A 19177-nucleotide genomic window follows, 5' to 3' on the forward strand; every position below is an offset into this window, starting at 1 on the left:
TGGAAATCTCTTCGGAATATTTTTCCTGCAGACAGGAGGGAGGTGCAGGCTGGGTTTTGGCAGGCCTGGCATTCCAGGAAAGGAGCTGAGGGAAGGACAGGGAGGAGACGGAAAGCTCCTGGAGGGGCTGTGTTCCCACAGGGAATGTCTGTCCTTGCTTCAGGACAGGAGATCCATCAGGAAAGATGAGTTTTCAGGTGGCACCAAAGGAAAAGGAGGGTGGGCAGTATTTAAATCAGGATTTTCCATCTCTCCACCCACACCACAGCATTCCAAGTGTTTTCCAAACAAGGCTGGACACCTCCCAGGGTGCCCCAATGTCCAGCCTGGCCTTGGGCACTGCCAGGGATCCAGGGGCAGCCACAGCTGCTCTGGCAATTCCAGCCCAGCCAGGAATTCCCAATTTCCAATCTCCCATCCATCCCTGCCCTCTGGCACTGGGAGCCATTCCCTGGCTCCTGTCCCTCCATGCCTTGTCCCCAGGCCCTCTCCAGCTCTCCTGGAGCCCCTTCAGGCCCTGCCAGGGGCTCTGAGCTCTCCCTGGAGCCTTCTCCTCTCCAGGGGAGCATTCCCAGCTCTCCCAGCCTGGCTCCAGAGCAGATCCAGCCCTTGGAGCAGCTCCATGGGTTCCTCTGGATTTGCTCCCCCACATCCACATCCTTGGTGTCCTTGGCCATCACCTGCTCACTGTGAGGTGCTCCTTCTCCATGGGCTGCCCAACTCCTGCTGGAAATAATTCCAGTGTGCCTTTTGGGATTGTTAATGCCAGTCCCCATGGAATAAACACCACTTGGATGAACCCCCCTTGGCAGACCCCAGCTGCATTTTGGGGTCCGGCCTCCAATTCTGAGGTGATGTATCAGTTGCCACAATCCTTCCTCATCCATAGCCATTTATCCATGATAAAAAAATCAGCTGCCATCCTGTTATAAAAAAAGGGATTTAGTGCCAAACGACCCTTTAAAGGGAAGCAGAACTGGCAGTGGGGGAGTGAGCAATGGTGGGAGGGCGATGGGAGCACTGGGATGGCACAAGTGTCATATCAGGGCTGGGAATTCTCCTCTGAGGCTCTCCAGGCTGCTGAGAAACAAATGTGGGAGCTTCCAAAGAGCACAACCCACACATTGCTGCGGATAAATCTGTCACAGACATTTCTTTTATGAAAAATCCTCTCTCAGGATTTTTCCTGCTGAAGCTGAGAAGCTCAGCAGCAAGATGTAAACAATAGGTTATCTGCTGCTGTGGAATGCAACAGGTCCATCTGGATTGGCCCAGCTTGGATGTTTGGAGATAATGGCCAATCCAGAACTGGGCTCGCTCAGACACAGTCCGAGAGAGCGGGGTTTGTTATCATTCTTTACTTTTCTATTCTTAGCTGAGCAAGCTTCTGAAAAGCTCTCCTGCTTTTTCTTTGTAGTATAGTTATAATGTAGTATATATACATCATAAAATAATAAATCAAGCCTTCTGGTAATGGAGTCAAGGATCTCATCTCTTCCTTCACCCAAAAACCCTTGTGACAACCATCACAGATAAATCCCCTTTCCCATGGATGATCCTGAGCAGGAAATCCATGCCTGGTGCCCGATTGCTGACCCCTCTGCTCTCCCCTTCCCAGTGCCCCCCAACCTGACGGTGCCTCAGGAGAAGTCCCCACTGGTGACGCGGGAAGGGGACACCATCGAGCTGCAGTGCCAGGTGACAGGGAAGCCCAAGCCCATCATCCTGTGGTCACGGGCTGACAAGGAGGTGGCCATGCCCGACGGGGCCCTGCAGACCGAGAGCTACGACGGGATCCTGCGGATCGTCAACGTTTCCCGGGAAATGAGCGGGACCTACCGGTGCCAGACCAGCCAGTACAACGGGTTCAATGTCAAACCCAGAGAGGCCTTGGTGCAGCTCATCGTGCAGTGTGAGTAAAGCCTCGGTTTCCCTCAGTTTTCTCTTTGTTGTGCCGAGAAAAAGCTGATTTATTCCTCACCTAAACAAACAGCGGCAAGAGTCTTATGGCTGTTACATATTTGATGTGGGGTTGTTTGTCTCTGTAGTTCCCTGAATCCATGAATTCCTTGTAAATGTGGAAGTAAAAATGACATAGGAATCTCATTTCTGGTAAAAAAAAAAAAAACAGGAAAAACAAAACAAAACAAAAAAAACCCCAACCAAGTGTGAGGCAATCATTATTTTCCCCACAGCTTTGAATTCCTTGACACACGAACTAGCAGATGAGATGGGAGCACATATTTCTCTAAATGTTGAGCTGATCCTGAGCTCATTTGTTGCTGCTGTGTAAAACAAGGAGGGGAAAAGGAGGGCAAGAGCTCTTCCCTGGGAGCTGATCCGCATCCAGATCCAGCCTGCTCTGCTCTGCTCAGCCAGCCTCGGGAATGGGGAGGGAAAAAGGGGGGAATCGGTTATTTTTTATTTTGGAAATGTGTGGTGTTTGTTGTCAGAGCACGGAAAGCCTGGTTTGAGGTGGCTTCTGGGGAATAACAGGGGGATAATGAGCCATTCTTTGGGCTGAGTGACTTCCCTGCCTCTGCTGCTCTGTCAGGACTTAATTTGGGTGCTTTATGAAGTGCAGCCCTCATTTATTCCACTTTCAGACGCCCCAATCTTCTGTCACTTGGCTTTTTAGGAGCGCTCTGTGCTCAGCACAAGTGACCTCTTTTGAGGCCTCCAGGGAAGAGCTGCTCCTCACATGTCCTCAGTGCTGACAAGCAACTGATTTGTTTTTCCTGGCTCTGCTTTGTAACAGATCATGGATGCATTGATTACATGGCTGGGATCTGCAGGACTTCCACCCCAGCTTTTTCCTGCTGCTCCAGCTTTAAATCCCAAAGTTGAGGATGAAGGGAGGACGGAATCTTCTCCCCCTGTGGATTTCTCTTAGTTGTGGGGTCAGCTGTGTTAGGAGCGGGTTCATCCCACTGGAACTTGAGAGTGAGGGATCTGTGCCTCCTGTCCTTGGCTCAGTCATTTTTTCCTGGAGCAAAGGAGGCTCAGGGGGCCCTTGTGGCTCTGCACAGCTCCTGCCAGGAGGGCACAGCCGGGGGGGTCGGGCTCTGCTCCAGGGAACAGGGACAGGAGCAGAGGGAACGGCCTCAGGCTGGGCCAGGGCAGCTCAGGGTGGGCACAGCAGGAATTGCCCCATGGAAAGGGGGCTCAGGCCTTGGCACTGCCCAGGGAGGGTTGCAGTGCCCATCCCTGCAGGTGTCCCCTGGAGGTGGCACTGAGAACTCTGGGCTGGGACAAGGTGGGCATTGGGCACAGCTGGGACTCTGATCTTGGAGCTCTTTTCCAGCCTCAATGATCCCAGGATTCTGTGAATCTGGGAATGAGAACCACCACAGAAACAGTGGAGTGTTGATCCTTCTAAATAAGGAGTGGGGGAAGTAGATTTTTTTCCCTTTTTCTAGCATGAATTTGCTGAGAAAAGTAAAAAATTTGTGGCTGAGGAATTCCAACAGCTTCCCACTTCCTCAGGACCTGAGGCAGTTCCTGGGGGATCCCATGGGATGACTCTGCTGACTCAGATTCTGGGGATGCCTTGCTGGGGTTGATGTTATTTTCCCACCTTTTCCTGCTGCCAAACCCCCTCTTTTGATGCAGTTTTATTCTGCTTGAGATGCAGAATTTTCCTAATTCTGAGAGAAGAGGCACAACCTGAAAATGCTTCCAAGAAGTAGGAGTTCAACAGGTATTTCCAGGCGTTTTCCCTTTCATCTCTCCGTGTTTAGAATTCTGCTCCCTTTGTTCACATCCTGGCAAGTGACAAATTGGAGATGAATGGAGAAAAATTATGGAAAGCTTTGATTATTTTTCCTGTGGGAGGAAAGTTTTTGTTCCCAACGACTTGAGCAGCGTTTCTGTACCGACGGTGGCATTTAACCAATTGTCATAAAAACCAGTTCTTTTCAGAATTTGGGAATATTTATCCTGGATGCTTCCAGCAGTGATGAGCGGGGAAAGATTTTTAATGGAACGCTTTTATTTAGAGAATAACTCGTGGATTTCACTGTGGATGTGCTGAGTGAGAATATTTCCATTCTTGGGAAGGTTCTCCTTGTGACAGCAGGACCTTGTCTCACTAAAAGTGGTGAATTAATCTATTTTCAAGGAATTATGGAATGTCCTGAGTGGGAAGGGACCCAAAAGGATCACAAATCCAACCCCTGGCCCTGCACAGACACCCCAACAATCCCACCCTCTGCAGCCTTGGGAATGTGCCCATTCCTTGGGAATCTGTTCCACAGGGCGAATCCTTCTGTGGAATTACTGCTCCAGGCCACATCTGTTGGGTCAAGCTAAAGAAAAATGAAAAGTGAATTCAAATACAAAGGATTTATTTCTAATTTGACCCCCTCATCTAATGAGTTTTTTGTTTTCCTCACCTCTCTTTTCTGCTGCCATCCCTTTATCCCATCTCAGTGATGTCAGAATCCCAGCCTGGGAGTTCTCCAGGAAAATTATGGATTTTCGGTCTTGCTCATGGTTTGTCCTTGAATTGTGGTTTAAGATTTTTGTGTGTGTGTTTACCTTAAATCCTAAAATTTCCCTAGGAAAATGGAAATCCTGGAGTCACAGAATGGTTTGGGTTGGAAGGGAATTTCAAACCTCTCCCATTCCAATCCCCTCCATGGGCAGGGACCCCTCACACTGCCCCAGGTTGCTCTAAGATGAGGTTTCCCATCATCGGTTGGATGGGAGATTGGGAATTGGGAATTCCTGGCTGGGCTGGAATTGCCAGAGCAGCTGTGGCTGCCCCTGGATCCCTGGCAGTGCCCAAGGCCAGGCTGGACACTGGGGCACCCTGGGACAGTGGGAGGTGTCCCTGCCATGGCAGGGGTGGCACTGGGTGGGGTTTAATGTCCATTCCAACCCAAGCCACTCTGGGATTCTATTTTATGATCTTCCAGCTGCAATTGCAGATAAATAAATTTTTAAGGAATAAATCAAACCTTGCTGGTGGCTGACAGGGACCAACCCAGGGACAATTTGCCAGCCCCACTTTTCCAGCTGTCGCAGAGGGAGGGGACATCAAAGTGCCACCAGGTGCCACCTAAGGCAATGTTTCCATCGTGCCCCTTCCCAAGTGATCCGAGCAGTGAGGATGAGATTGTTTTCCACAGCTCCCTTTTCTTTCTGAAATCCATAAAATCCTATTTAGAGCCCAAACCCCTTCCCAAATTCATCCATCTCCAAACCCTTGGAAAGCCTCTTGAAACATCCAAGATACTTCATGGAAGCCTGGCTGGCAGAGCTTTGGTGGCCACATTGGGGTGTTCCAGAATTTCCTGTTCTGCTGGAGCTCAGCTTTATTTGTGTCGTTCTTCCTTGGTAATAAATCCCAAGTAATTCTGGAAAAGGGACTCATCCTGCAGGGATTAGACTGGGAATGGAACAGAGCTAATTAAGGAGAAAGATGAGGGTGAGGGATGATCTCAGGTGCTGAGGGGAGCAGCAGAAATTCATTATTCTCATTTTCCATCAGCTGGAGAATCCAGCCCTGAGTCCTCTTTCCTTGATTTTCAATTTCTTTGCAGCTGGGAATGGGAAAAGGAATTTTTCTGCCTTGGAAAGGCGATTTGTCAGCTCAGGAATGTGCTGGGTCTGCTCTGGAAATATCTGCCTGATGAAATATTTATATGCAAATATTGTATTAATAATGAAATAAAAATTGTTGTGCGAGAAGGAAGCGTTCCCCATCCCAAATGGGACTGGGATTAATGAGCTAAAAACTCTTGGAGTTTTAGGAAAGTCATTAGGAGAAGATGTTTGAACAGGTAGGGTGGCCAATCCCTGTGGGAATTTACCAACTTCATGGAATTGTCTTGTGAATGCAGATCAGGAGTGTGGTGAAACTCCCAAAGAGTGAAATCTTCCAGATTATAAAATTTTAATTATGAAAACTCATTAAAAAGGGATAACCAAGGAATCTGAGAAATCAAGTGGGGCAAATATCTGGATTTTAAAACAAATCTCTTATAAATCTCTGCTTAGGCAGGCTGGAATGATGAAGGAAAGCAGAATTTGCATTTAATATTAATATTATTTACATCTTTTTTTTTCCCCCTTACGATTGAAGATTTGAGTGGGAAAAGCTGATTAATATTCAGGACAAATATTACATAACCCAATCCATTCCCAGGCTGGTGCATTTATCACTTTCTGAATGAATTCCTTCTCTGGAGATAAAAGTTGGGTTTAATTTGGGCTGTTTGTGGTGGGAGAAAGGACAGCCTAAAAACAAGTTTAGAACAGGGTCCATTTTTTTTAATTCTGAGCCATTTTTTCCCTTCTCTTCCAATGATGTAATGACCTTAACAACTTGAAAATATTGAAATAATGGTGCTCCCGTTGCTTTCATAATTTTGATTTGCTTTCCAAAGTGTTTTTTTTCCACCCTGCTGGTTGTTATCTGATGAATTCCACTTTCCTGCCTGAAAGGATGTTTTTCAGGATATGGAAGAGGTTGATGCTGCTAAGCTGAGCTTAAAGCTTGGACCTTCCTGTGGAGATATTTATTGCTGCATTTATTTTATATATAAATACAGAGAGATTGAGGCACTCCAGATGGATAATTCCCATGTTGAGGTTTTTAACCTATGGATCATTCCCTGCTCCTTAATTCCCAGTCCAGAAACTTCCCAGAAAACTGTAAAACAGCAAAATCTATTCTCTAAGATCCTCATCTGATGGAGGCTGATTTCAGAATAACCCAGAGGCAAGGATGGCTTTGGGTGTAATTTATCCACATGGAGCAAGGCAGGGGAAAAAATAGGGAAATCACGGATGGCTGGATAAGGAAAGAGAAATCCCAGGAGCTTTTTGACATTTAGCAAGGTCAAGGGCAGCGTGAGTTTGGTGACCCAGGGAGGTGATGAATATGCAAACCCTGGTGCTGTGGAAAATTTAGATGAGAACCAGATAATTTGAATTTTTTAATTTTTTTAAAATTAAAATTATTATCACAGACAGGCTTTCCTGTCAGAAATTCCAAAAAAAACCAGAGCGCTCCAGAACCTAAATAAACAGAGACGTTATTGAGGGAGGCAAAATGGAATTATTTATATTGGGGTTTTTTTGGGAATTGGTCTTGGAGAGGATAATCCTGCACTGTCTGAGGGCAGGAGCCAAGAGTCTTCCAAACAAAAATGGTTTTGTAAGAAGGAAAAATGAGTGGGAAGAGGTGTAAATATTCCATACCCATATTTAAAATAGGAAGGATCTGAGCTTTGGTTGCTCCAAACCCCATCCAACCTTGAACACTTCCAGGGATGGAGCAGCCACAGCTTCTTCTTCTTCCCAACTGATAACAGGTTAAGAGGTTGGATTTGAAGGGAAAATGGGAATTCCAGCCCAAATGGGCTGAGGAGAACCTGTGAGATTATTCCCTAAACCTTGTGGAATTCAGGGATATCCATCCCCATAGTTATCATGGGACGAAGCAGCAGGATGAGAGGGAATGTTGTGGTTGGAATATAAAGGAGTCACAAAGACCAAGGACAAATTCACACCAGCCAGGGAAAGGTAAATTGGAATAATTAACTTGTCCGTGTAGTTAATTTTTAACAGCAGAAGATGCTGAGTAAATATAATTCCTTTGTTGTCCTGTAATACTTAGGAGATTAATTCCCATAATTACACAAAATATGGATTTCGACAGAACTCTGCTTGCAAAGTGTGGCATTAAAAATTAAGATTATTTAGACTGACACAGGACACAAATAAGGCTGTCCATGGATGCTGCTGGAATTCATCCCAGCTGATTTTTTAGCTCCATAAATCCCTCTCCTCCTGTCTCACTTTCCAATATTCAACTTTGTACCTGTAATTGCCTCATAAAACAGAGTTTGGAAGGCAGTGCACAGATTTAAAGACAAGCTGCTGCTTTCCCCGTGCTCCCTCCCAAATCCTTTGGATTCTATTCCCAATTCCAACGTTATTATTCAGGCCTGTCTGCGGCTGTTAATGGGGAGGTTTGCAAATCATTTTGCCTGTGGAGCTGGGAACAGTGTGAGCAGGAAGATTCCTTCCAGCAGGAATGAAATTAGAGCTCTTTGTGTCCCACAAAATCAGGTTTTCCAGCGGAGATGGGCCAGAGGATGTTGGGTTCACTATTGGAGGTCCTGGATGCAGGGAATGCTGGGAGGGTCTCTGGGAATGAGGATTTTTTTGGAGAGGTTTCCTTTGGGTTCCACCACGCTTTGAGGAACCACATCAGGAGTGAAATCACTGAAGGCAAGAAGAGTCTTGAGTAGAATCACTGAGGTTGGAAAATCCCTTTGGGATCATCAAATCCAACTGTTCCCAGCACTTCCAAGGCCACCACTGACCCCTGTCCCCAGGTGCCACAGGGCTTGAAATCCCTCCAACCCTCCCTGGGCAGTGCCAAGGCCTGAGCCCCCTTTCCATGGGGAAATGCCTGCTGTGCCCACCCTGAGCTGCCCTGGCCCAGCCTGAGGCCGTTTCCTCTGCTCCTGTCCCTGTTCCCTGGAGCAGAGCCCGACCCCCCCGGCTGTGCCCTCCTGGCAGGAGCTGTGCAGAGCCACAAGGGCCCCCTGAGCCTCCTTTGCTCCAGGCTGAGCCCCTTCCCAGCTCCTCAGGGATTCTCCAGCCCCTTCCCAGCTCCTTTCCCTGCCCTGGACACTCTCCAGCCCCTTCAGGTCTTCCCACAATTCCCCCAGGACTGAAGATGCCCCAGCACGGAGGAACAAAGCAGATGAAGGTTCTGATTTTGTGTCCTTGGCTTGGTAGGACATGGATCTCGCCCTGGGTGTTGTCCAGCTCCTCCACCTGCCTGGGGGAGCTTCCATGGACCATCACTCCTTTGGGAAGCACTCCAGTCATTATCCATCATCCATGGAATTGCTGGTGTCACCACAAGTCCTCTCTGTGGACACCACACTCATCTCCCAGGGAGGGGCTCCACGAGCAGCTTCCCCACTGGAAATTCCTGACAGGAAATTCCTTGTGACAGGATTTCTCACACTTTCCTTGCATTCAGGAGCTCTCCACAGAATAAAGGGAACTTTCACACCTTCCGTTTATTATTGGTTTGGCAAAAAAAAGCAGGGACATTCTAATTCTTTTTAGAGCAGTTGTTATCTCCAGGTAGTTCTGAGCCTTGATAATAAATTCAAACCATTTAAAATTGATACCTATCCCTCACAATTGATCCATAGTCCTCGAAATTGATCCATACCCCTCACAACTGATACAAATTCCTCATTTTCCACGCTCCATTGCAGTTCCAGTGCCCATTAATAGATGATTTTATCATAAAGCCACTTTTCTCCCTGCTCTCATTGACTTCCAGATGGGGCAGTTTATTTGGATTTATTCCATCATTCCGATGGATTATTGGCACATTTTATTCTCCATCAAGGAACAGACTGATCCTATCCTCATTTTCTAATCCGTGGCAGGGCTGGCTTGCAGAGAGGGACAGAGACACAAAGAATTCCCATTCCTGGATGGGAATTCCCATTCCTGGTTAGGATGACAGGACTTGGGACTGATTTTCCCAACAAAAGATGGTGATTTTTCCTTTTAGAAAGGTCCTGTCTTGCAGTGGAGAGGCTGCAGATTCACACTGCTGTAATTTGTTTTATCAGGATAATTATAATTTGTCTGGGCGATGTAAAATCATTCCAAGAAGTTTCATGGTAATTTCTGGAATGATCCATTGGATGTTGGGTTTGATACTTCAAGACATTGGGAGCCACAAAGGAGAAGCAGCAACATCTCTACATCACCTCTATTGAAATAATCCTGGCATCTTGGAATATCCTGAGCTGGAAGGGATCCCAAGGATCCTCCAGTCCAGCTCCTGGTGCTGCCCAGACACCCCAACAACCCCACCCTGACCCTGAGAGCTCCTGGAGCTCTGGCAGCCTCAGGAATGTGCCTGTTCCCTGAGGATCCTGTTCCTGCTGGGTTTCGTTGTCCTTTGCAAGCTGAAATCCCTGACTTGGAACCTGGAAGACCAAACATGAAACTACGGAATGGCTGAGGTTGGGAAGGTCATTGAGCCCAGCAGGATATCCAGCCAAGGCTTCCACATCTCCAATGTTGGAATTGGAAAATCATAAAACCCCGGGATTGTTTGGGTCAGAAGGGACCTTAAAGCTCCTCCAGCTCCTCCAGTGAGCATGGCTGTTGTTGAGCTTCAGGGCTCTCCAAACTTCACGGATCCACTTCAAGGCCAGGCTGGATGAGGCTTGGAGCCACCCAGATCCCTGCTCCAGGAATAAATCGTGGATTAATTTCTGTCCCGTGGGCTTGGGCTTTGGCTGGTGTGGAAAAGAATCCCAGAATTCCAGAATGGTTTGGTGGGAAGGGACCTTAAACCCACCCGGGTCCAGCCCTGTCAGGGCAGGGACACCTCCCAATGTCCCAGAGGACTGGGAATGGTGGGGAAAGCAAGGAAAACAGGGAACTCAGGGTGTTCCAGGATGTTTTTCATGGCAACCCCGCTGACTATGCTGAGCTCCCAGATATATCCAAGGTGAGCCCTGATGGAGTCTGGGGAGGAAATGAAAAGAGAGAAAAAGATATTCCTTCAATAACCTTGGAAATTCAATTTTGGAGATAAAACAGGGCTTGATAAAATTGGTTGAGGGGGAAGATGAACTCCAACAGGAGAGGAAGCAGCTGGAAGAAGGAGAGGAGCAATATCTGGATTTACTGGAAACAAAAAGGCAATTCTGTGTAAAACATTGGAGGGGGAAAGCAGACTTTGAAGCAATAATATAGAATTTTAGAGACTCCTGTGGGAGGAGGAAAACAAGGAAATGTTGGAGTTTATTCCATTCAGCATGAAATTGTTGGACACAGAAGAGAAATCCATCTGCTCTAAGAGCAGCCCCATAAACAGAGGTTATACCCCTTATTTAGGCACTTATTTATTTAGTTGTGAGGTTTTTTATTCAGTTGGTGTAGAAGCTAAATGCAAATCCAGGCTCCAAGATGATGAGCAAGGCCTGATTCCTTGGAATCTTCCAAATGGGATACAACTACTCCCAGCACTCAGGACCAGGAAAATCCAAATGGACTCAAACTCTGTTTGTGTGAGGTTTTTTACATCAGATCTACTCAGGGCAGTTTCATTTCAGAGCAAGGCTCTGCTTTAATGCTGGACATTAGGGCACATCTGAAATGGGGAATGTCATGGGGTGGTTTTATTTTAGGAGCTGTAGTTCCTTCTTTCCCTGTGGCCATGCACAGGAGTGAACTTTGGAGCACTTTGGGGTTGGTTGGAGGGACCTTGGAATCCCACCCAGTGCCACCCCAGCCATGGCAGGGACACCTCCCACTGTCCCAGGGTGTCCCAATGTCCAGCCTGGCCTTGGGCACTGCCAGGGATCCAGGGGCAGCCACAGCTGCTCTGGGAATTCCAGCCCAGCCAGGAATTCCCAATTCCCAATCTCCCACCCATCCCTGCCCTCTGGCACTGGGAGCCATTCCCTGGCTCCTGTCCCTCCATCCCTTGTCCCCAGTCCCTCTCCAGCTCTCCTGGAGCCCTTCAGGCCCTGCCAGGGGCTCTGAGCTCTCCCTGGAGCCTTCTCCTCTCCAGGGGAACATTCCCAGCTCTCCCAGCCTGGCTCCAGAGGAAAAGTTTTATCCCATTGGTGTTCCAGTGTCATTCCAGCCTCCATCAATGCTCAGTTTCAATGTTCCTTCCTTTAAAATTATTTGATCCCTTTTGAATACTGGCAGTGAAGAAGGGAAGGAAGCAGGGTTTCTATTCCCAGCCTGCTCATTCTGCCTCAGCTGGGGGCTCCTTGTCCCGCTTGTCCTTCTCAGGAGACACCAGGAATGATCAGGGAGAAAGTCTGGGCTGAGAGTTTGCTCCAATAATTTCCCCTTTTGCCCCTGTCCTGCTGCTCTGAGCTGTTCTCTTCTGGCCTTAACTTTTTATTTTTTTCTATTTTCTTTAAACCTTCCCAAAGCTTTTTTTATTTTGGAACCTGAGGACAATCTGCCCTCTGGCTCTGAGCTGAGCCCTTCTCATTTTCCACGGATCCCAGGCTGAGCCATCCCCAGGGTTTCAATCCCTGACCCCAAATTTTCAAGCCCTGACCTTGGCTGCTTAAAAATAGGGGCAGTTCAATGAATTCCAGTTTCTGAGGTTTGTTCCAAGTCCCAGGTTCCAAAGGAGATGAAAGCCTCCCCCAGCCCAAAGGTAAATGCATGATTTAACCTAAAGCCACGACTTCTGCACATAAAACAGGCCCCAGATCTCCCAAGGACAGAGAGAGAAAGAAATTTGGGGGGTTTATTGGTAATTCTCTGCTCTGATCAACAAAAGCAAACCCCCTTTGGGTCTAAAGTGACCTTGTCCACAGGAGAAATAAAATACAGAGGTGAGAACTGATCTCTGTTTCAAGGCAAATAAAATTTGTTGCAAACACTGTCCAGAAGAGCAGTAAAAATAGGATTTGGTGCTGTTTGAAGTCCATACATTTGTTTTATGTGCACATTTCTGTGTTTTCTGCTCTCCTCACAGCATCTCTTTGCCTCCCCTGTCCGAGTAAAAAACACTTTTTATTTCAAGCCATCATGCTGAGATCTCCCCCAGGTGTTTCCAGTTTCTCTGCTCCTCTCCCTGCCTGGTTTTTCCATGTTTATCCCTGGTTCACTTGGCACTTGAGGCTGGAATCTCCTTTCCATCACCTTTTGGGAGCGTGGGTGTGGTTGGGATGTGGTGGCCCCAACTCTGGGGTGGAGGTTGTCACCAGCTGGGGTTTCTGCACAGATCACAAACAGGACAGGGCTGCTGGGAACGTGCCTTGAGCTGTTTGATTTTCCAGCAGCAGCCTCATTCCATGGCTGTGACAATGGGAAGCTGCCAGCAGCTCACATCCCAGGCAGCAGACCAAGAACTCAATGGCACAACTCACTTTATGAGTTTTCTGACCAATCACACAAAGCAAAAGCACATTGACAGTATTTATATCTATATAATAGATATTCTATATTGACAGGAGTTCCATCCAACCACTGTAAGCACAGGTACCTTTAGTTAAACAATGCTTGCTTATTTCAAATACAACACCTGCTTGTGAGCCTTCAAACACAATGCACAGAGCTCCGTTATTAACCTTAGAACTCCCTAATATCTCGCTAGATAAACTTTTCTGTAGCTTGGAGAGTTATTCTAGACAAGTGTTAACACACAGACCATTGTTCTATTTGTCCTTGCTTTTCTGTTTCGTGCACAATTTTTCTGCTGACCAATCTCATGGCTGCTGCTTAGCTCCAATCACAGTTCTACTGCCTTTTGCAGCTTTCCCAAAACCCTCTGATTTTGTGGATTCCCACAATTCCCCCTCTCTGTTCACCTAAAAAGAAACCGTCACAACCGTGTTGTTTATTACTTGCGTTTCGTAGCCTTACTATAATATTTCTGCTTATTACCTGCCCAAAGCACTTTCTTGCTTGCACTAAGCATTGCTACATCGCAACACAGCAATTTAATGCTGTGAAAGTCCAGTCCGTTCAAAGGGCATAAATTATGCCTGACAATGGCTACAAGTCATTGTTCAAAAAAGTCTTGTCGATTCCAAGGCCTTAATTCAAAACCTTCCTCCATGTCTATACCTTCATCCACCATCCCTGTGAGATTTCGAGAACTCTCTGTGAATCCAAGGGTCACCCGGGCTGGCTGAGCTCTGCTGGAGGTGGGTGGCACTGGTGGCATCTCCAGGAGGGTGCAGCCAGGTGGGATTGGGCTCTTGTCCCAGGAAACCAGGGACAGGATGAGAGGGAACAGCCTCAGGTTGCACCAGGAGAAGTTCAGGTTGGATACTGGGGAGAATTTCTCCATGGAAAAGTTGTCCAGCCTTGGGAAGTGGTGGAATCCCCATCCCTGGAGGGATTTAAATCCATGTGGAGGTGGCACTTGGGGACATGGGGCAGTGGTGGCCGTGGCAGTGCTGGGAATGGTTGAGCTCGATGATCTCTGAGGGTTTTTCCAGCCTAAACTACTCTGGGATTCTCTCTGGAATCACAAGGCTGCTCCAGGGGCTGCAGCTCCCTTGTTTTACTGGGGAAAAGTGAAAAACACAGAGCAGGGAGCTCTGGGAGAGGTTTCAGGAGTGGGGAGAGCGTTTAAAATGCCCCATTAATCATTAAAGGGGTTGTGTGCAGATCAGAGCTGGTGTCACCACCTGGCTCAGTGTCACCTGGATCAGTGTCACCTGTCAGTGACAGCCTGAGGGGAACCAGGAGCAGCATCCAGCACTTCCCCTGTGCTGATAGGAGCCTTATCTCGAATTTCCCATGTGCTTTTCTCACCTTTCTTCCCTGATTTGTCCTCCCTTCCTGAGTATTTGAGTGTCCTTGGAGGATCCTGGGAGGGTGGGGATGGGACTGGAGAGGATTCCCAGAGCAGCTGTGGCTGCCCCTGGATCCCTGGCAGTGCCCCAGGCCAGGTTGGAGCAGCCTGGGGCAGTGGGAGGTGTTCCTGACATGGCAGGGGTGGGATGGGATGATCCCTAAAATCCTTTCTTTCCCAACCAGTCTCCATCCTCTTCCCTGCCCTGTTCGCATCCAAAGGAGTTCAGCCCCACAAATAATGGAATGGTTGCTGTAGAAATGAGTTAAAAAAAATTATTTTCCTGCTAAATATTCCAAAGGAATTGGTGTGAGTCACTCCAGGAATGAGCCAGGATGCTGCACCCATGGCTGGATCCCTAAGGGAGGAGAGTTGGTTCAAATCCCAAATGGAATCCAGGAATGGATTGGGTTGGAAAGGAACTTAAACCCCCCAGTGCCACCCCTGCCATGGCAGGGACACCTCCCACTCTCCCAGGGTGCCCCAATGTCCAGCCTGGCCTTGGGCACTGCCAGGGATCCAGGGGCAGCCCCAGCTGCTCTGGGAATTCCAGCCCAGCCAGGAATTCCCACTTCCCAATCTCCCACCCATCCCTGCCCTCTGGCACTGGGAGCCATTCCCTGGCTCCTGTCCCTCCATCCCTTGTCCCCAGTCCCTCTCCAGCTCTCCTGGAGCCCCTTCAGGCCCTGCAAGGATTTCCTTGGATTCTTTGCTTCTCCAGGTGAGCCCCCCAGCATTCCCAAATTGGCTCCATGATTTTTTAGCTGGAAAATGCTTTAGAATGACTGCAGAGGGTTTTATTCCCAGGTCACCAGTGGGTCCCTGCTCCTCCAGAGACATTCCTTAATCCTGGATATGGAAGAGACAAATTTGGGTTCCAGGACCTGCCCATAGAGAAGGACCCTGAACCCAGAGCTCAGCCACGGCTCCCCTCGTGAGCTCTGTAGGTTTAAAATGTTGTTCACTGCTGTTCATTGATTTATATTCTAGCCAGGACAATTTAAATTCCATAAAATCCAAGGAACAGCAGCAGCAGAGCCCATAAAAGAAGCTCAGAAGAGCAGACACTTTTAAAAACCCTTGGATTATTCCCATTTCATGGTTTTTTAAGGAAGCTCCTCGTTATTCACCCGTCCCCTCCTGGCCCCAGCTGGACAAATCAAGCAAATCAAGATTTGCAGATATGGAGGGACGTGAATGGTGCAGCTTTGCCCCAAAGTTTTTATTTTATCTGTTTCTTTTAACTCATCTGAATATTTATCACTTGCAAACGTCGCGCATGCTCCAGCACAAATATTGAAGCTCAGGAACCTGGGAGTTGCTGGGTGAGGCTGGATCTGGATTTCCAGAGAATTTAATGCCCTGTCAAGGAGCCAAACCAGGACAGAGGCACCAGCCTGGAAAATCCCAGCAAATTCTGCAGACGGGGGAGACAAACTCAAAGCACAAAATCCAAGTTAGCAAATTCCTGAGGGTGGGGACTGGGATTTTCCATTCTAAATCCTTCTGCAAAGCAGGCATGGACACGGAATGCAGAAGAAAATGAAATTAATAATAATTTTGCACTGAAAGTTACCATCAAAATCCCTCTAACTTCAAATTAGGACCTTGCCAGGGATAAGATGAAAAAATTAGGAGTCCATGACAAGAATCTTTGGAGTTCTGACAAGGGATGGAGGGACAGGACACAGGGAATGGCTCCCAGTGCCAGAGGGCAGGGATGGATGGGAGATTGGGAATTGGGAATTCCTGGCTGGGCTGGAATTGCCAGAGCAGCTGTGGCTGCCCCTGGATCCCTGGCAGTGCCCAAGGCCAGGCTGGACACTGGGACACCCTGGGACAGTGGCAGGTGTCCCTGCCATGGCTGGGGTGGGATTTAGGGTTCCTTCCATCCCAAAACATTCCTGGATTCCATGAAAAAGGGATTTTCCTCATTGTACCATGGATATATCTGTGCAAGGCAGGGTTTGGATTGCACAATTCCAGGATGGATTTGCACACCTGTTTTAATTTACTCCTAAATGTGCAAGTGGCTTTTTGCTATTTCTGGCCATGGTGGTTTCATTTCACTGGAATAAATCCATTATCCAAGGTGTGATGCCCCTGTTCCAAGCTTTGGATGGAAAATTGTTGCTGTCATTTCACAGGGATCACATTCCCTGTGCACTGGAGCTTCCCAATGCTCCTAAATCCCATCTTCTCTGGGCTTCTCTGTGTCTCCATTCAGGCACCTCCAGACCCACCTCAGGAGCTAAAAAACCTGGAAATGAGGCTGGAGAGTCTGGGAATAGATGGATTTGGAAGTACTGGACAACATTCCTGTGGTGTGAATCCAACAGTGGCCACAAACCCAATGGAAACGAGCAGAGGCACCACTTTTTATTGTTATTTATTTATTATTCCCCTTGCTGGAGCTGAGAGAGAAAAACTCATTATTTGTTTAGCTTAAAATGCAAATTGGAGAGGCCAAACCAGCGGGTGAAGCCTCTGCTCGGGGCATCGGGGTGGAAATAAATTCCATGAATTTTCTCCTTAACAAATCCCACTATAAAAACCAGGATTTGACCCTTACCATGAGGAGCAGCTGTGTGGTTCAAACCAAACAAGAACCTCGCTGTCATTTCTCAGGATAGCTCCAGAACTTTCCTTTTTCTGTTTCCTAATCCTTAAAACATGAATGTACTTAGGCTAAAAAACTTCATTAAACATTAATAGAGAGCCTGATTTAACTCCAGCCCCGCTTGCTTCCCAAAGATAATTGTGGGAGAGAATGAACCGCACTCCCTTGGCAGCTTTGCTGGAGATTTTTCCAAAACTAATAGTGGAATTATGAAAGGAATAAGGAGGGAAAAAGTAAATTAAATCAAATTGCCAAAGCCTTGGGGAAGAGCTGATGCAAATGAGTTCAATGCAGAGGAGTCACAAACAACTCCACTTTTTCTCCTGTGCATCTGGGAAGTCACAATCCTGTAAAAACAATGGGAAAAAATGATGGAAAAACGAGCTGTTAACTCTGGTAGGGGCTTTTATCAGCCCTTCCCTTCCCCATTAAAGTTATTACCTGTGAAAGTGGGATTCAGGAATGAGCAGCCCGAGTTAATTTTCTCTCCCTGTCACTGGGGATCATCAGCCCCTGGATAAATGGGAATTGTGGGGTTTAAAGACTTTTTTGACCTTAAAGGCAGGGGAAAGTTTCATTTAAAAGCTGTTTATAAGGCTAAAGTAGCTTGATAAGTAAATAAAACAGGGGGAGAAGAGAGAAGGGCCTGAATACAAATTCCTGTTAAAATCGTTAAACTGAGGTGCCATGGGGAGGGGAAATCATTCCCTGGGTTTGGAGCATTCAGTGGAAGCAGCAAGGAAAACAAAGGAGGGAACGTTATTCCAAACCAGAGATGAGTTTTGGATGTTCAAACATTCCAAGGATTTATGAGCAAGGGCAGAAAATGACAGAAATATCATTCATCAAAGGCTTTTTAACACCTCAAACGTGGAACTTCCATGATATTCCTGTCCCAAAGTTCCTGTGCTCTTCCTCAGGGATTTAGGATCAGAAAGATCTTCAGATGATGCTGCTTGAGCATCTTTTTGTTTTTATTTTAGAGATTCTTCTGTGCTTTGCTCAAAGTTTAGGGAGAATTTTCCCAGGATTTTTAGGTGTATTTTGGTGTGGCTGGAAGGGCTGGAGAGGTGATGGATATGGAATTATCCTGGCTGGAATGGGGGAAAAAAATAGAGAATTTCCAATTAAAAATCAAATATTTATTTCAGATAAAATTTATACCGGGAACAGCAGCGGGTGCCTTGTGATCAGGATCCATAAAAATATGGAGAGTTCATGGAATCTTGGAATGCTTTAGACTGGAAAAGCCCTCTGAGGTCAAATCTAACCATTCCCAGAACTTCCAAGGCCACCACTGGTCATGTCCCCAAGTGCCACCTCCACAGGGCTTTAGATCCCTGCCAGGATGGGGACTCCACTGCCCTTTTCCCAATATTTTCCAACTTTTCAATGGAGAACTTTCCCCTTGGACAACTTACAGAAAAATGCCTGGAAAATAGTAAATATTAGTAAATCTGATTAATAATTCCTTTGATATCCATTATATAGAAGGACCTAGGAGCTTTTTGGGAAAGTACAAATAATTTAAGACAGGGTGGTGAGAGGAAAACAGGAGATTTGGGAGAGGCAATTCCCAGCTCTCCCTGAGAAAGCAGCAGGGATCTGGAATATTTTCTTTCCCAAGGATAATTCCTGTCTTTAAGCCAACACTTCCCTGCAAAGCTGCTGCCTTGGGAAACTTGGGGAAGCAGGAACATCTTAATGTTTTACGTAAAACACTTTGTAAGGACACAAAACCTCCCTGTGCCACACTGGAACGGGAGGATTTCAGGAATTCTTCCCTCCCAGGGGTTAAAAAATGAGCTGAGTTCTTTAGAGAGCCAGAATTCCCTGTTTTTCATCCCTTTGGGAACATGTTTCCATGTGTGTTCCTGGCTCTGAAGAGCTGTGCACAAACCATTGCTAGGCCAGATAATCCTTATTTTCCAGCCACGGTGAAGTTTTCCAAAGGAAATGGCAGCAGGAAGTTGGATCTGTGCACACTCTGGACATTGGTTATATTTTATTTATTTGGTGTTTTGCTGGAATCAAAATTCTGGTGCAGTTTGAAGCTGTGAATGTGAATTATTTAAAATCAGTTTTATTTGAGTTAGGGCAGAACAGGCTGTTCCGGGTGTGGGGAACTGGGACAGTAAAACCTCCACCAGAATGGAGAAAAAAGATCCAGAGGTGATGGTTTTTGGTGAAGCCAGATTTTTGGTGAAGCTCCT

The 19177-nt window shown here is 47.1% G+C and overlaps 1 protein-coding gene across 2 annotated transcripts in view; it reads left to right on the forward strand.

The window, feature by feature from the left end:
• Positions 1-19177, forward strand: part of MDGA2 (MAM domain containing glycosylphosphatidylinositol anchor 2) — a 222433-nt gene that overhangs the window by 149769 nt on the left and 53487 nt on the right. For both annotated transcript variants that reach the window (XM_030949844.1, XM_030949845.1), the window contains one exon: positions 1619-1912. In XM_030949844.1, the coding sequence (XP_030805704.1) occupies positions 1619-1912 (294 nt within the window). The remainder of the gene's footprint in view (positions 1-1618; positions 1913-19177) is intronic.

This window comes from Camarhynchus parvulus, chromosome 5 (assembly GCF_901933205.1).
Source record: "Camarhynchus parvulus chromosome 5, STF_HiC, whole genome shotgun sequence".
NCBI lineage: Eukaryota > Metazoa > Chordata > Aves > Passeriformes > Thraupidae > Camarhynchus > Camarhynchus parvulus.